At 37.5% G+C, this 17,427-nt stretch overlaps 5 protein-coding genes across 7 annotated transcripts; 2 read left to right on the top strand and 3 right to left on the bottom strand.

Annotated features, from left to right (window-relative positions):
• The first annotated feature begins 604 nt into the window (after window positions 1–604).
• Window positions 605–2,376, top strand: LOC106292699 (fruit protein pKIWI502). Its single transcript, XM_013728340.1, has 5 exons — window positions 605–1,295; window positions 1,576–1,675; window positions 1,822–1,917; window positions 1,996–2,076; window positions 2,157–2,376. Exons 1-5 carry the CDS (start codon window positions 808–810, stop codon window positions 2,217–2,219), a joined length of 828 nt encoding a protein of 275 aa, XP_013583794.1. The 5' UTR covers window positions 605–807; the 3' UTR covers window positions 2,220–2,376.
• Window positions 2,377–2,624: 248 nt separating this feature from the next.
• Window positions 2,625–6,437, top strand: LOC106294986 (ALG-2 interacting protein X). The gene is made up of 8 exons (XM_013730725.1): window positions 2,625–3,293; window positions 3,457–4,407; window positions 4,563–4,652; window positions 4,757–4,825; window positions 4,916–5,056; window positions 5,226–5,274; window positions 5,492–5,595; window positions 5,758–6,437. Exons 1-8 carry the CDS (start codon window positions 2,625–2,627, stop codon window positions 6,253–6,255), a joined length of 2,571 nt encoding a protein of 856 aa, XP_013586179.1. The 3' UTR covers window positions 6,256–6,437.
• A 24-nt stretch (window positions 6,438–6,461) lies between these two features.
• LOC106294987 (probable S-adenosylmethionine-dependent methyltransferase At5g38780) lies at window positions 6,462–7,909 on the bottom strand. The gene is made up of 4 exons (XM_013730726.1): window positions 7,747–7,909; window positions 7,359–7,656; window positions 6,924–7,285; window positions 6,462–6,854 (listed from the first exon to the last, which is right to left on the bottom strand). The coding sequence occupies exons 1-4, from the start codon at window positions 7,795–7,797 to the stop codon at window positions 6,507–6,509; spliced, it is 1,059 nt and encodes a 352-aa protein (XP_013586180.1). The 5' UTR covers window positions 7,798–7,909; the 3' UTR covers window positions 6,462–6,506.
• Window positions 7,910–11,644: 3,735 nt separating this feature from the next.
• On the bottom strand, window positions 11,645–12,841 carry LOC106293178 (cytochrome b-c1 complex subunit 6-like). The gene is made up of 5 exons (XM_013728845.1): window positions 12,760–12,841; window positions 12,611–12,642; window positions 12,208–12,292; window positions 11,982–12,071; window positions 11,645–11,884 (listed from the first exon to the last, which is right to left on the bottom strand). Coding segments are annotated over exons 2-5 (210 nt in total). The 5' UTR covers window positions 12,613–12,642; window positions 12,760–12,841; the 3' UTR covers window positions 11,645–11,851.
• Window positions 12,842–13,847: 1,006 nt separating this feature from the next.
• On the bottom strand, window positions 13,848–16,846 carry LOC106292796 (CDP-diacylglycerol--serine O-phosphatidyltransferase 1). Of its 3 annotated transcripts, none has more exons than XM_013728453.1 (14): window positions 16,695–16,837; window positions 16,534–16,570; window positions 16,254–16,434; window positions 16,101–16,166; window positions 15,962–16,021; window positions 15,790–15,880; window positions 15,642–15,696; window positions 15,491–15,570; window positions 15,239–15,355; window positions 15,071–15,155; window positions 14,873–14,964; window positions 14,535–14,788; window positions 14,257–14,345; window positions 13,848–14,172 (listed from the first exon to the last, which is right to left on the bottom strand). In XM_013728453.1, the coding sequence occupies exons 3-14, from the start codon at window positions 16,415–16,417 to the stop codon at window positions 14,045–14,047; spliced, it is 1,281 nt and encodes a 426-aa protein (XP_013583907.1). In that variant the 5' UTR covers window positions 16,418–16,434; window positions 16,534–16,570; window positions 16,695–16,837; the 3' UTR covers window positions 13,848–14,044. The 3 variants fall into 3 exon arrangements, with proteins under 3 accessions (XP_013583907.1, XP_013583906.1, XP_013583905.1); XM_013728452.1 differs by having other exon boundaries at window positions 16,541–16,570; XM_013728451.1 differs by lacking the exon at window positions 16,534–16,570 and having other exon boundaries at window positions 16,695–16,846.
• Window positions 16,847–17,427: the final 581 nt, after the last annotated feature.

Genomic DNA, 17,427 nt, shown 5'->3' with positions numbered 1-17,427 from the left:
AATATTATTATTTTGTATATTTATATAATTTGTATTACTAAAATTTTCAAAAATTTCTACAATTTTTTAAAAATTTAAAAATCTAATCGTAAAATCATTAGTCTTACATATCTACAAATTTTATAAATATTGTTTATGTTAAATATTTGATAATTATACAATTTTATATTATTTTTATTAATTTTATACAAATTGATTTAATATATATCAAATCAACGTACTAGTAACGTTTGTCTTTTTGTAACCAACGTTTCTTAGACATTTCCATTAACTTTCTGTGTACTACTAACCTTTGTCTTTTTGTAAATCACTGATTCACTGTAGTGTTGATCCCATTGTTGTCATTCATAGTTCCATGATTTTGTGAATCTTCTTGAAAAGAATATAAACCAAACGATTGTTCCAGAAATCAGTAAAGAATTTGTGTTCAAGTTTGGAAATGAATACAATTGCTGGTAAAATTTTCTTGGAATCTTCTCGAAAAAGATATCAAACAAAAGTTTGCCATTTCTCAAAGAGTTGTTAGATTATTTGTTTGTTCTGGTTATCAAAGTAACTGGGGAACTTTTACTAGTAAACAAGTGGCTGAGAAGAAGATATAGTAAACGATATCTTAACCGTCCACGTGGTGAAACATAAGACCTGTTGCCGATTTAAGTGTTGAAAAAAGAACCTCGTGTCGCCCCTTTCTTCCGCCGGCTAATTTTGACGGTCCAATAAGCCCAAAACACTCATCTCCACCATGCCCACTCTCTCTCTTTCGCGCCTCCTGTCACCCGTGCGCATTTTAGCAACTCCCTCTCTCCCATGTTTATCCTGCGCCGTCCCCACCTCACACGCCATCTCCGCTTCTCACGCAGTAACCGCGTCGCCTCCGTCGTCTCCTCCGCCGCCGCAGTTCGTCAGGACGCCACCCTCTGGACCCCAGCTCCCCTCTCTCTCGTCGAATCTGCGGCTGAATCGCTTTTCCACATCTCGATCGACATTTCCAACTCCCCGGATCTCGCAGCTTCTTACACGCGACCCGGTCAGTATCTCCAGCTCCGCGTTCCTGATGTCGAGAAGCCTTCGTTTCTGGCGATCGCTTCTCCTCCTTCCTTCGCGGCTGCGAGCGGTGCGTTCGAGTTCTTGGTGAAGAGCATCGCTGGGTCAACGGCGGAGATTCTCTGCGGGTTGAAGAGAGGGGAGACCGTTGAGCTTAGCTCCGTGATGGGTAATGGTTTCGACGTCGATCAGATCGATCCTCCTGGAGAATATCCCACGGTTTTGATTTTCGCCACTGGATCTGGAATTAGGTGAGAGGATAAAGTTAGAATCTTTTACTCCAAGTTTGATCGTTCATCGTCTTAGCTGATGCTCCATGATCTCAGTTTGGTCTAGCTTAAAGGTTTAAGTGCACAACGTATCTTGTATGAGGTTTTTTGGGCTCTTTGTTTTATCTAATACTTAGAAAGCGTTAGGTTTGTTCTGTGCTTGATTGAATCAACAATGTCTAGTGATGGTGGTGATAGGGGACTTATAGCAACTGTCTTTTACTTGGAATGTAATCTCTCATGTTCTTATATCTCTCTGCAGTCCCATCCGCTCACTAATTGAGGCAGGATTTGGCGCTGATAGAAGATCTGATGTAAGACTCTATTATGGAGCTAGGAACCTGAAAAGAATGGCTTATCAGGTTTGGTTCATTCCCTCAGTTGTCGGTGCATAAAAATATGAGCAGTTGAATTGTTAAAATCTTTTGATGATAAGCGCTAGAGTCTTTCTATCTATCGCTCTGGATCTGATCTATAGAAGGATTTACATGTGCTCTTCGATTTACAGGAAAAGTTTGAAGAGTGGGAATCATCAGGTGTCAAAGTTGTGCCGGTGTTGTCACAGCCAGACGATGGGTGGAGAGGGGAAACCGGATATGTGCAGGTGAGACTGAGATTCATCAAATATAAATGCTTAACTCAGTGTGGATGAAATTAATAAATATATCATCTATGTGTATAGGCTGCTTTCGCAAGGGCTAAGCAAGTTTCAGATCCCTCGGCCACAGGAGTGGTGTTGTGCGGACAGAGACAAATGGCTGAAGTATGCACTGTTTTCTGTTGCTTGAAATCTAAATGCTTATGTAGAAGATATGTATCTTTATCATTTGTGTGTATTTGCAGGAGATAACAGCAATGCTTGTTGCCGATGGAGTGTCAAATGACAAGATGCTCAAAAACTTTTGACAGATATATTCTTTGCTACCAAAGCCCCCTCTAATTCGTACACACATCTAGATTTTTGTAATCCCTTAAGATTAATGATATGTATTGTTTATCACCACAACTTTATTATTTTTTTGAGAAAAAACAAAAAAGATAAACACCACAACATTCTTCCTAATGACTTTTTGTTAAGGTGGAAAAGTATAATGTATTGAGTTTCTACATCCATTAATTGTCTCATTAATACCGAAAAGATTAGTCCTGAACGCGGCATTAGTCACATAATTAAACAGCACGCCGTTTCGATATTTGAGCGCAGGACTTCGTGCCGTCTCCAACACGATCAATCCTTAGTCAATAAGGAGTTTAAGGATCAAAGAGGAGAGAAAAATCGAAAGAGCGATTGATCCGAATCAATTATTCGCCATGGCTTCGTCGGCGCTCTCTAATCTGATGCTCGCGATCCACGAGAAGAAGACGAGCTCAGTCGATCTCTACCGTCCTCTCCGCAACTACATAACCTTCACCTACTCCGAGCGCGAAGCTCAGCTTCTAGAAGACGATCTCGAAACCCTCAATCAACTCCGCTCCGACGTTGAACGCGTCCCAGATCCGTCTCCCTCCGCCCGGAGAGACCTTCTCATCTCCTACTACAAAGCCCTATGCCTCGTGGAGACGCGGTTTCCAATCTCCCCCGAGAAGCACCACGTCAACGCCGTCTCTTTCCTATGGCACGATACCTTCAAGCAGAAGCAAAAGGCCACTCAGCAGAACATTCATCTGGAGAAAGCCGCCGTTCTCTTCAACCTCGGCGCTACTTACAGCCAGATCGGGCTCGGTCACGATCGCACCACCGTGGATGGGCGCCGTCAGGCTTCGCATGCGTTCATCGGTGCGGCGGGGGCGTTCGCGTACCTGAGGGATAACGAGTCCACTAAGGCGTCGATCGGGCAGAGCAGCACCACCGTGGATGTGTCGGTGGAGTGCGTGGGGATGTTGGAGAGGCTCATGTTGGCTCAGGCTCAGGAATGTGTATTTGAGAATACCATTGCTAAAGGAAGCACTCCTGGTGTTTGTGCTAAAATTGCTAGACAGGTTAGTGTGTACTATGCAATTTTGGTGAATACTATGCAATTTTGTGGTCATTTATTGACTCAAGATCTTTAGAATTTGATTCAGTATGAGCATGTATGCGGAAAAAAAACTTAGGTTTTGGTGGATTAGATTGAATTTGCAATTCTTGGTTGCTTGTAATCAGGTTGGTATATACTACGAGGAAGCTTTGGCTGCGTTAACCGCTCCACCATTGAAGGATCATTTTGAGAAAGGCTGGATTTCTCATGTGCAGCTGAAAGCAGCACTCTTCTATAGTGAAGCTTGTTATAGGTATGGAATGGAGTTGCACGAGAAAGAGGAAATTGCAGAAGAGATAGCTCGGCTGAGGAGCGGAAGCAGCCGTTTGGCAGAGGCGAAGAAGTCTTCGAGAGGAGCTCCTGCTCAGCTTATAGAAGCCATGAACAAACTAGAGGCGAGCATTAATTGCAATTTGGATAGGGCTGTCAAGGAAAACGATAGAGTGTACCTCATGAGGGTTCCGTCTCCTGCTTCTTTGTCTCCACTTCCGACTTTCTCAATGGTTAAGCCAATGAACATGACTGAGATATTGGATGCAAGCAAGGAGAAGATGTTTGCCATCCTTGTTCCGGACAGCAGTGCGAAAGCTCTCTCTAGATACACTGAGATGGTGGATGATGTGATTAGGACTCAGGCGGAGAGGTTACAGCAAGCGAGCGAGCTAACTCGGGTGAGGCTCAAAGAGATGGATCTTCCTGATTCTATTCTTGCTGTGGATGGTCACTCAACTCTTCCGGCTGATCTTAGAGAAGATGTAGAAGCTGTTCAGATCAGTGGTGGTCCTGCTAGCTTGGAAGCTGAACTCCAGCAACTTAGAGATCTGAAGAGGGTTAATCAGGAGTTGTTGGTGCACACCGAAGAGCTTTTGCAGAAAGAAGCAACTGAAGATACTCAATTTAGAAGCCAATTTGGGACTCGGTGGACTAGGCCTCAGTCTAGCACTCTGACAAAGAACTTGCAGGATAGGTTAAATCGTTTTGCAGCCAATTTGAAACAAGCTGGAGAAAGTGATGTGAAGATTGAGCGTTCTGTGAGAGAGAATTCCGCCCTCATGTCAATTCTTGATCGAAGGCCGGTATGTACTTCCTAGTTTTTTAATATATTTTTTGTTAGGCTTAAAACTTGTCTCTTAGGGTTCTTCGTTTCGATTATCCTAGTACCTAAAATCTTTGGGTGCAGCCTATTCAAATCACACACTTAGACGTTATGGTTTTCTGTTTTGATTATCAGATAGAATCTGCCATCCCATCTCTAGCTAAGCCAATGATGTCTCTGGACGCAACGGAGGATGCCATCGTGGGAACTCTGAAGCAGAGTCTGGTATATCCTATTTCCTTTGGTGAAGCTGCGATTATATACTTAGGAAGGGATTTGTGCAGCTTTCACGAATCATTATTCTCACAATTTTGTTTCTTTTTGCACAGAGGCAACTGGAAAATCTTGGTGCTCAGCGCGCAGGTCTTGAAGACATGCTCAAAGAGATGAAAAGAAAGGTGAAATAATTTTCTATTGATTGGTCATCATTGTGTTTCTTGATATTGGAATGCAAAACTCATTTGACTTTTACTGGATACTTGTTTTAGGATGACATACTGCCAAAGCTGATGACGATTACAGGTTCATATGAAGATATGTTCAGGAAAGAGATATCAAAGTATGATCACATCTGTGAAGATATTTCTCAAAACATTGAAGTTCAAGAACAGTTGTTGAGGCAAATTCAGGTGTACCTTTTTTGACCACTCTTGTAGTAGCACTTTACTTTTCATCATGGTTTTTTATCCTTTTCTGATAACCAATGAATGTAAGGTGATAGTAATCAATATCTAGTGATCATGTCTCATTGGTAGTAGAAACTGACTACTCATAATGGGTTTCTTTCCTTGGTTATAGGCTCAAAATGAAGAGTTCTCAACTGTTTTTAATCTTGAAGATTATAAAGGTGAGCTCGCAGCTTCCGTCTTGCATGAACTCTAGAACTGTTTAAGAAATATGATGAATCAAAGTAGTTTGTGTTTAGAATTCTATATGTTGGTTAATGCGTAATCCATGATAAAATTGGTACATTCTGATTTTGAAGAAAATGAGAGTTTTTATGCTCCTGTGTTTCGGTTCATTTGCTCCCACTTATTTGTTTTATGTGTTTCCCTGTTCTTCAGCATCCAGAGAGAAGTGCTATAACCAGATTCAAGCGGCTATATCCAAGTATCGAGAGATCAAGGAAAATGTCAATGAGGGCTTGAAGTTCTATGTCACTCTCCAAGTGAGTTTCTTTTCTTTTTATAATTGCAACCTCTGTATAAGCATGTCTTCACTCTTAATACCATGTCACTTGTCTGGGAGGGTCTTGAAATTTTTACACTACATTGAGGATGCGATTGTACTTCTCTGCAATCTGAGACATTGTCTTTATTGGTGTCAATAGGATGCAATCACGAATGTCAAACAGCAATGCAGTGATTTTGTGATGACGAGGAGTATCCAGTGCCGAGAAATGATTGAAGATGTGCAACGACAGATGTCTGGTCTGAGTTTTCAGGATCGTAGAAACTCCGGTCCATACCCATCTGTACATCAGCCGACAGCTACAAGTTCGCCTCCTCCACAAGAAACTCATAATCCATCTCATCCTCACCCACAAGCACCATACTATAGACCGCCCGAACAACTGTCAAGACCTGGCTACTCTATCCCACCCTATGGTCCACCTCCCCCGTACCACACACCTCATGGCCAGGCGCCACCACAACCATACCCTCCTCAGGCCCCGCAACAGCAACAGCCTTATCCATCTTGGCAACAAGGCTCGTACTATGATCCTCAGGGACAGCAGCCTCGGCCTCCTTATACCGCCCCGAATCCGTACCTACACCCGCCTCAGCCTCAGCCTCCTCACCAAGGCAGTGGATACTACAGGCATTGAGTTCTACCGTGGAACCAATAAACTGTTGTGTTATTGTTCTTATTTTTTTTTGTTTTCTGTGAGTACTTGATGAATATCTATCTCCTTTACATGTTTCTTGAATGAACTTGAAGTCTTGTTTAATAATGACTCAAATTCTTTGAATATTCAAAATATAGACAATGTGATATCAGTTGTGTAAACACATTATTATTATATCCATAGAGAAGGTAAACCCTTGCTTATTATTAGTTGAAATTGGAGAACATGTATCAAATGTAACTAAGGCGAGTGAGAAAGGTAAAGATCATGATGGATTTGTGGGTTTGAGGATAGAGGAAGAAAGAGGACTGAGAAAGTTTGAGAGAGTAGCGGTCAAACAGCTCGTCAAGGATTTGGTGGCCAAAGTGGGTGCGAATGAGACGTTCCAGGACCGCTCTGAGGTACAGGACCCTCGATTCAAGGTCAGGCATGGTGTCGTGTGCGTCCACACCATCCAGTGTCCCCATCTTCTCGATTTTGAGCTCCCCGTCGCTTCTGATGATCTCTTCCAGTTCCTTTGGAGTTGTGTAATAGATAGGCAGGTTGAAACTGTCTACATCCTCCTCCTTGATTCGTCCCTGCAGTAAAGTGTTTTAGAGTCATTTTACTCGTATATGCGTTATTAAGAAAAACCAACCACCAAGTACCTCTCTGGCCATGTCCATGAGGCATGAGCCCACGAGATCGAACTCGGATCCCGTTGAAGCCTGAGAATCGAGAAACCCATCTGGTACACCGGGCACAATCAATGCCATCAGCCCGTCTTCTGCGAGCTCCCGTGATCTTGCAACAAGGAAAGACTTGACATCCTTTTTGTACTGACGAGAGTAGGCCTGTGCAACCTCTGCTGATGCTCCTGTGTAATGAATCCTGCCTCCGTTGTAAGCAGGAGAGGTTGTGTCACTTAGCTCTGGTGGCACGTCGGAGAGCCAACAGAGAGCACAAGAGGAATAGGCCAAGTTGAGAGATGCCTTGGGAAACAAGTTTCCATAAAAAGAGCCAGGGACCCCTGTGAAGCATTATTATGACCATTAAGTAGAGTTGTTACTTGTGCCGATTAAAACCAAAGTAAAGTAATGCACCTGCCAAGAAGTAGGGGCGTTGACTCTGAGGAGGGAGCAAAGCAAAGAGTGCATTAAAATCAGTGTGCGAGAGGTCGTTGAAGAAGACTTGAAACTCAGGGGTTTTAACATTAGCCGTAGAGGATCTGAACTTGTGGAGGAGAGCTTGAATGATGATGTCTACAGCAAGAAGGGTGTTGGGGCCAGAGGAACATCCAAAGTCAGCGATGGTGAATGTAGAGAATGTATGGTTGGTGAGGTCGAGACGCTTCTGGATCTCCTTCCTAAGGAGTGCTTCAGCAGCGTCAATGGCTCCCCTCTACACACAGTTGAACATGTTGGTATACTTAAGAATAAATAAATAAAAGAAAAAAAGAGTGGTTGGGGGTGATGTATATCTACTCTAAACCTGATAGGAGGAGTTGCGAGCATAGCTAGAAGGACCGTCTCCACCGTTCATGGCTGTGTGATGTATTGTATGAGGATGGGAGAAACTACATTGTAGTTGTAGAGTGAATGTGTGTAAATTATAAGAAACAAAGAACTGTTGCCACTTGGAAAGATTCGATTCAGTCTAAATGCGGCGGCTCCCATGTGTTATACGTGTGAAAAAGGTCTATTTCAACCTGAAATTTAGGCGTGTGTCTTTTCCCACCTAAACTTTGTAATAGCGAGTATATCAAACTAAATTAAACAAAAATTTAAAGTACATTTACCTATCATGTAATTTTATTCTTGAACTTTATAATAGTGCATATTATATATTGAACTAAACAAAAACTCAAAAGTGTTAAGTCATCGGTTAATTTATCAAAACGACGTTATTTTAGATAAATTCTATAAAATTAAAAATTAAAAAAAATACTATACGGACTTTCAAAATTGTGCTTATATATATTGACCGTCAAAGAGGTTAGTCATCTATTAAATTAAAAAAAAAATTGGAGGTTTGAACTCGCACACTAGGACTGGACAAAAAAATCTGAATCCGAAGAATCGAACCAAATCTGATTCAAAAAAGTAGTATCGAATCCAAACCAAAATTGGTTAAATATCCAAACCGGTTCAAAATTTTGGTATCTAGAAAACCAAAACCGGAGCCGACACGAACTGTGATATTTTAGGAATCTGAATATATTCGAATCCAATTTATCTTCCTAAATTTATTAATTATTTGTAGATTTGGCACAAAAATATCCTAAATATATAAAATATTTTGAAATTTTCCAAAATACTTAAAATATATATATAAATAGTAAAAAGTAAATGTCTACAATAGTACTCAAAACATCAAAAATAATTGAAATTTCTATTGATTATCTATTCAAATATTTAATCCAAACTAATTTATATGTTAAGTTTAAATATTTTGGAATTCATTATTAAAATTTATATGTAATATTTTTTTATATAGTTGAGAAATTTATGGTATTTGAATTGATTTTTTTTTTAAAATAATATAAATGTGTTATACAAACCCGGAAAAAAATCCGAAACGAACCCAAACTGATTTTTTTATAAATATCCGAATGAGGTTTAAATTTTTTAACTCCGAAAACTCAAAATCCGTATAGAACGAACCGAACTCGAATTGATACCCGAACGCCCACTCCTACTTCACTCAAAGGATGATTAACACTTTTGACCGTCAATATATATAATCACTATTTTGAAAGTTCATGTAGTATTTTTGATTTTTTGTTTAGTTCAGTATGAAATATGCATTAGTATAAAATTCAGGAATAAAAAAGTACGACGCGTAAATTCATGTTGTATTTTCGATCGCCTGGAAGGGACAAAAGAAACATTTTATGTCTAGTTCAGTATGGAATATGAAAAGTTAAGGTAGAAAAAGACAAAGTTAGGCTTCGAATGGTAAGCAGATCAAGAAAACGCAGATCAAACCCAAAATGCAGATCAAGCAGAACAAATGCAGTTCAAGCAGATCATGCAGAACAAACTGGTTAAGCTAGTTTATCGAATTAATGTATTTAACCAAATGTTTAAAATAAATTTTTTAATTAAATATCTAAAACAAAAATACAAATTCTTATCAATTTTTTTTATTAATTTAATAAATACAAAGAAATTTTAAACATTATATAAAAGGTAAACAACAAAAAACCGTAAAAAAAATTATCATTCTAATAAATATATTGAAACTTAAAAACTATATAAAATTCATTAAAATGACAAAGAGTATTCCTTGTCCCTTTAATTATTTTTATAGTCCAAATTAAAATCTAATTAGGATCCAAAGACGTTAATTAGGGCTGGACATAAAATCTTTAACCTGAATTTCGAACCGAACCGGAACCAAAAACTGACTCGTACCAAGTCCAAAATGTAAAAACAATACATGAATGGGTTTTGTAGGGTGTTATAAAACATATATGAACCGAAAGTGTTATTAAACTGAATCCAACGGGTGAAAAATATATGAAAAAACTGAACTGAATGTCCAAATTTATATAAATATAAATATTTAACAAATAAATATATACTTAAGATATTAAATTTCATATTTATTTTGATATGATATCTATCAATAAATATTTAAAATTTAAATAAGTATCTTAACTACTTCATTCTATGTAAATAACTATATATTTTTTATGTTTTATTTTAAATTTTAGAATTTAGAATTTATTTTGGGTATATCCGAACTGATCTGATATAATCTGAATCTGAAAATTGGTTTTCATATCATTTTCCTCAACCATAAAACTAATATTATTTTATTTATGTTAATTATTATCAATTATAAAAAAATAAACTATAACATATATGTTTCGTTAACTAAACATTATATAATTCAATATTATAAGCATATATTCTTAGATTATATAAAAAAAATTCATGACTATTTATTATTGAAAATTATATAAAATTGTGAATATGTAATCAACATATGCATAATTTTCTATTAAAATATTTATTGAATATATAAAATATGCTTGTAAAATTCGTTTAAAATAAACTACTAATAAAATGAAAAGCTGGAACAATATATTAAATGTACTTTTGAAATGAATTATTATGTGATTTAAAAGTGAAAGAAACAAATTAAATGAATATATTTATTGGTAGGAGGGAAAGAAAAACAAAAACAAAACAAAAACAAATTATTCTCATTGGCCCTCAGCATGTTTTCGGTGTTTTTTCTTTCTTTCCTGCAGATCATTAAATCAATAACCAAATTTATTCTGCATGCAGATTCTTTTTATTTTATAATTTTATTTTGTTTTGCATTTGAAAAGTTGAATGGAAAAAAAATTGCAGTTCAATCTGCATTGGTAATGGTCTGGATATGTACTGCATTTGAACCGTGTTGCATTCATAGCCTTAAAGTTCATGTTAGGCCATTTTCTCAGTTATATGTCCCCATCTGTTTTAGAGTTCATGTTAGGCCATTTTCTTTGTCATACGTAGACATGTCAATTAGGGCCGAAGTCCGCAGCCCGATCATGCCTAGCCTTAAAATTTACCGGACTTGGGCTTAGTTTTATAAACCCAAAAAATTTGGATCTTTCGAGCTAAGTCCGTTTGAGCTTTTGGTATTTTGGGCTAAATCCATTTGGGATTGGGTCGGTCCAAAAATCCGAAATTTTGTATTTTAGCTTAAATATTATTATTTTTCCTTGTAATCGAAGTTGTTAATGCACTTTATTGTCTCATCATTACGAGTGTTACATTTTAAATTTTGCAAATGTATATTCTTCTTTCATGTACAACATGATTTTTGTATTTCAAAATACAAAGTATGAAACGTTTCTCTTATATGTTAAGTTTTAATTGATATTTGATTATTTAAATTTTATTAAATTTGATTTGTCTATAATATGTTTTAAATCATACGAAAAAATAAAATATTTGTGATAAAGAATAAAATTTTGAACTCATTTTATATATTTTTTTAAAAAAATGAAACTTTTTTTTAACGAAAATTCACATGTAGTAAAACGATGGAAGTGATAATGACAAATTATTTTTCGAAAAGTATCTATAAGGATCGGGCCGGGCTTTGAATTCTAGACCCAAAATATTTTCGAGCCGGACCAGACCTGACTCAAATATTTACGGGTTTAGCGGGTTCAGAGCTGGCACGGCCAGCCCGAATTAACACCCCTAGTTATACGTCCCCATCAGTGTTTCTTTAGAAGCCTAAGAAGTTTCAAAGTTGAGGCTTACACTTTGGTGCGGTTTATCCTACCGGGGCGGTTAGAGGCCTCCAAAATCTATCTTTATTGAAACTCCAATCCTGATCAATTTGTTGATTCGTCTCTCGTGAGACATCAAGACCAAGATAAAGACAGATTCTCGTTATTAGGTACGCAATTACTTTAAAAAAATCTGTAGCAAAAAAATGTAATAACCGCACACGGCCATAGAAACAAAAGCCATTTGGCATATTCAGGTTTGCAGGTATTCAACATCCACTGCGTTTTATACATCCTCTTAAAAATAACATGAAGCAAACTCAAGAAGATACTGTGTCCAGAATCGCGTTGTTTTCATTTCAGTTTCGCAAAAAGCTTGGGTGCAACCTGGAGATACAAAATCAAGCTTCATCTCAGTATTGTAACGTAGAAAGAAGAAGAAGATGATGTGAACAGCAAAGGGAAAACCAGAGCTACTACTTACACATTTGTCAATGCAATGCCAGTAGTCGAAGTACTGCCCGGTGCAATGCTTGTGGCCAGAGTCATCACCTTGGATTCTCTTCACACACGCCTGAGAACCACACCCAACAAAAAAAATATGTATCAGCCAACAATGATCTTCACACACACATGCCACAGTATCGAACTAGTTTATATGATTCATATATTGTCAAAACAACATCAATGTCATCATCGTCAGTTTTCACCTGATATTCGAGTAGTGGCTTCACACATTTTGGTTTGCAAGATTCCTCAAGGTACTTCTTTGGATCAACAACTTCCTCATCTGCCCTGAAATATTAAAAAAAAACGAAAGAAACATCTTTTATTAAAAATCAAACCCGTGTAAGCAAAACGAAGCTATGCTCATATGATGCAAGATGAGGCTCGGTTCATTTGATTATCAACGACAACACTACCTAGTAGTCGCGTCAAATTTAAACAAGGATACACTACATCTCGATTAGCACCACCACAGACCATATAGCACAAATCTAAAAACGGAGATGATGATTCCAGTCAACAAATTCAGACAGCTACATAAGATCTATCTACTCAACATGATGTATCGATTGGTAATCTACATAAAAGGATGGTATCGAAGCTTACATGGCGAGAAGTCAAATTTGAAGCTTGTAGAACTGCAACACATATATGAGATTCTTGTCAGAGAAAGAAAAAAAAGTAGAACCGATAGGTTTGTAGGGAGATAACATCAAAATCAAAACGGAAGTTAGATCTACTTGGCAAAATCTGACCTGTCCTAGAGCGGAGATCGAGACCTGAAGGAGACAACGAACCCTACAGATTTGTTTTGAGTTCTGAGTCGGTCCGTCTTTAGATGTCTCTAGATTCATTTCAACAGGTCTCTAATGCAAGTTAGGCCCAAACTATTTACAATCTTGAAAGCCCAAAGCCCATTAAAACCCCGAAATCTCCCAAGATTCCCTGTAATGACGACATATTCTTGTGGCTCCAGATTCATTTCATTTAGTGTCTCTACAGGCCTCTGATAGAACTTAAGCCCAAAATATCTACAATCTCAAAAGCCCAAGCCCATTAAAACTCGAAAACTAGATTCTCCCAAGATTCCCCGTAAGGACGACATATTCGTTTTACATAAAGACTTCTTCTGACATCTTTTTGGCTTTTAAGGAAGTTGTAATAGAATATGATGTTGGAAAAGTGAGAAAAAGATGGTCAACATTGTCGGAGTCTAGATGCCAACTTAACATTTTTGCAAACCTAAGAAAGATCAAAACACATGTGACATGTTGGGGCGGCACGTCATGCAATCTTTAATATTATTATCCACCCAACCAATATCAAATTTGATTCCGTCTTTCTTTTTTTTTTACTTTTTCGTACAAGAAAGAAAACTAATTATGTTGATTGTGATAACACAGAATAATAGGGGGAGATGATACTCGATTGCATTGGTCTCAAGACAGCCTAGCCTGCTACTGTTTTGTAGTATTTAAATGTGTAAATGTAACAAAGAATGTCGTTGCGTCATTATGAGATATAGCCATATAGGTATGTGTATTATCTATGTCGTGGTACCTATATAACATACCAAATCAAAAGAAGACAACAGCTTTGAATTTCTTAAATGATAGTAGCATTTAATGTCATTAAAATCAACGTGGAGATCGGCATTTGACAGTAGAAGTAATAATAACGCTTGTTGGCGCTGACTTGATTTAAATGCATCAAAACGTGCGTTAAATTTTAAAAGTGTGTGAATGATATTGATAACCAAATCAACATTGATTATATTAATGTCACTAACATGTTACACCATTCAAACCAAAAATGTTTGCTAGTTTGAGTAGAAGAGAACAAAGATCAATGAAATGCAATTTTGATGCATGAAAGAATTGATTGGAAACAGCTCTGTAATGTAAATATCACACAACTATCCCTAAAAGAAAATTGCATTTACATTGTTCTTTCCTCTCCCCTATTTACAAAATAACCAAAAAAAACCTACAATGGCATTTGACTGTCTCACCTCTGCTGCAACAATAATTTATGAGCTTATTAGCGTCTCTTTCTCTCGAGTGTCTTCTGAATCTTCCATGTCCAACCCATCAAGAAGGCCACAAGCCCAAGTCCCACACTTCCCCAAAGCGTCACTACCCACACTGGCATTTCCGTTGGGTACAATCCTGTTTTTGGTGTCACATCACAAGCATGTAACCATAAGTAACATTAAAATGAATAAAGTAGAACATATGTAAGCAACAACTTACCAGTTCCAAACTTGATGCAGATGAGAAGTTCTACAATGCATATCCCCAGTGACAGCCAACAGAATGATCCAACCTTTTTCACAGGTTTCCTGTCAATAACCAGAAGAACTAGTTATATGCAATGTTGAAGAAATTTCTAGGCGGTGGTTAATCGCTTTAATGAAGATTATTGTTTAATCGGGCACCTAGGCCAATTTTTTGAACACTGGTTAATATATATATATATATATATATTTCAACTAGCACCAAGCCAATATCACAGTGGCTAATAGTTATACCTGTCTTGGAGATATGAATTGTACTCCCGTGTTGTTGGAATCGCTATGAGCCACCACAAGATCAGCCTATAGAGAATCACAGGGTTTCGAGGAGGGATCCACAGGCTGAACTTGAGAAAGAATGTGTTCAGCTCAACCGTCAAGAAGATGATGCAAAGAGTGAGCACTTGAATAAAACGCCAAGGTCCTTGCAGTGGGTGCCACTCGTCTTTGTCCCAATGGGCTGGTGTGAACTGCCCCAATGTCCTTTTAACCTGAGAAGAAGAAGAAAAAAATCAAAAACTCTCATCAAACGTACAACAGCTAGGAACCAACCATGTGTATGAACAAAACCTTACTTTGCCAATAATGTTAGGCTGGCGGCTAATGCCAACCCACTCGTATGTTTTACCATCAAAGTAGCGTACTGTATACATTCCAGCCCATATCCCTACCAACATTATAAAACAAATACAAAACGTTACTCAGCTCCTCTACATAACAATTAAAATGCAAGACATATATATAGAATAGAAAAAATGGATTAAGGATCATACCAAACCAGTTGCATATCAGGATATCAAGAACAATACTGTCCCACCAGCACTCGTTGAAATTTGGTAACATGTGCCGAAAAGTAAGCTGGAGAACATAGAACATACTTATTACTGGTATCAAATTAAAACCAGGAAACACATAAGAGAAGGAAGACAAAAGAGACCAACCTCCAATAACTCAAAACCAATGGAAAGCACCCACAGAAGCGGCTGGTTCCTTATCAAAATTGCTTTTCCCCACCATCCAAAGATGTGGGCCAAGAAAAACTCGTCAAATATAGTGTCCTGGAAAAATTGTAAACCAAAAGCATAATAAGCCTTTAGATTAATAATACAAAGGCTATGCCTATGATAAAGACAACTTTGTTTTAACAAAAAATAAAGGGGGAGAGAGTTGTTGAGATTGAGAAGATACCATACATAAAGATTTTTAAACCTGTTTGTTGGGTGATCAGGCACATAAAGACGGCAATCAGCACCGTATGATCTCTCAGGAAGTTCTGCAAACATTAGCAAACTCAATAAGAATAAGTGGTGAATAAAACAGCAGTATATATATATATATATTTACCAATTCCAAGGTCAGGGTGGAGAAACTTCATGAACTGCCTAGCATCGTCGCGTCTCTGGGAGGAATAATACTTTGTAACTATTAGAGTTTGTAACTATAGTCACATGCATAGGTAAAGGGTATCGAAGAAACTATAAGAAAAGTGAACCTGGAAGAGCAAAAAAGTAAGTGCAACTAAGTAAATAACGGCCATTCCATGGACTAAGCGCCAGAGTGCAGGGTGAGGCCTGATAAGAACCCTGCACAAAGGAAACAACTTTATTAAAAGACAGGAGCAGTACAAGTAATCATCGTTACAAAAAAAAGTAAAGGAAGATTACGTTGAAGGTGCCTGAAGCAGAGAGTAAGCAAGAAAGACAGCAATCATAGCCCACACTCCCCTATAGAGAAAGAGACATAGTAGTGTCAATAAATGGATTCAAATGAAGAAAAATGCTTAAATAAAGAGAAAGAGGAAACCTTTTGACAGAAGTGACAAGATCATCAGAAGTAGTGCTCTCAGGATCAAGAGCGCCACTAGCCCAACTAATTCAACTCAAAAAAACAAAAAAAGCTTGAGGATCAGAAGAAATGAGACAGAGGAGGAGGAGAAGGAAGAAGTGAGACTCTCACATGAGGAAACAAGCGCCAATGAGGAGAAGGGAGATAGTGCGAGGCCTGTAAGCCCATGCAGTCCATGGATCAAGGTCAGCGTCAACATCACCACCACCATTACCATTCATTCTCCCAAAAGGTTCTCTCTTTCTTTCTTTCCTATTATACCCATTGGGCTCCATGGCTAATAAACCAGCTTCTGAAAAGTTATATTCAAAAAAAAAAAAAAAAACAGAGTGAGAGATGAGATTAAGAAGCAAAAAGGGGTGACAAGAGTGGATAGGGAGAGGAAAGGTACAAGGTACAAGGTACAAGCAGAGAGACAGAGAAAGGTTCTGTCTTTGCAGAGGTAGGAAAAAGAAAAAAAAAGCAGACGCAATAATCAGAAGGTTTATGTAATAAAAATAAAAGCTAATATACAAACAAAAGAAAAATGAAAAAGAGACGAGGTTGGGATACCTGAAGAGGAAGAACCCTAGAGAGCGGGTAGAGAGATTGATTGATTAATGGGATAAGAGAAGAAGAAGAAGTAAGAATCGGAGTAGGAAGCTCGAAGATGATGATGATGAGGAGGAATAAAAAGGAAAAGGAATGGTCAAAGTAGAGAGAGAGAGAGAGATACGCTTCTCTGCTTCATTCACGATCTGAAAACGACTCTGCTTTTCTTTCTTTCCCCCACGATTTCCTTCTTTTTCTTTTTCCACAATTACCCCTTTCTTCTACTTCTTCATCGATTTATTGGAGTATATTATTATTATTATGTTGTTAGCATTTGTCTAATTTATCACAGACAGACAATGATATACTATTTCAAACAATTTTTATTTCATGTCTTATTCACCATTTATTCCCCTTTTCACCTAATTCATCTGCTTATACTGCANNNATATATATATATATATATATATATATATATATATATATAATACGTCTTGTTGTCAGTGCGTCACTACCACCTTATAAATATTGTTTGTCAAAATAAAAAAAGTAAAATCTCCAAAATAACACCTTTCTAAGTTTATATCACAAAAATAGTACTCAAAAACTAAAATGACCAAAATAGCACCTTTCTAAGTTTATCCTTTGAAAGTTTTAATTTTTTTCTTTTTTCAAAATTTGAAATCTTATCCCCAAAACCTCATTTCTCAACTCTAAACTCTAAACCCTAAACTCTAAACCCTAAACTCTAAAC

The sequence above is a fragment of the Brassica oleracea genome, chromosome C5, assembly GCF_000695525.1.
Source record: "Brassica oleracea var. oleracea cultivar TO1000 chromosome C5, BOL, whole genome shotgun sequence".
Taxonomy (NCBI): domain Eukaryota; kingdom Viridiplantae; phylum Streptophyta; class Magnoliopsida; order Brassicales; family Brassicaceae; genus Brassica; species Brassica oleracea.
Note: the sequence above shows the minus strand (reverse complement) of the source record. Positions and strands in the feature narration are given on the sequence as shown.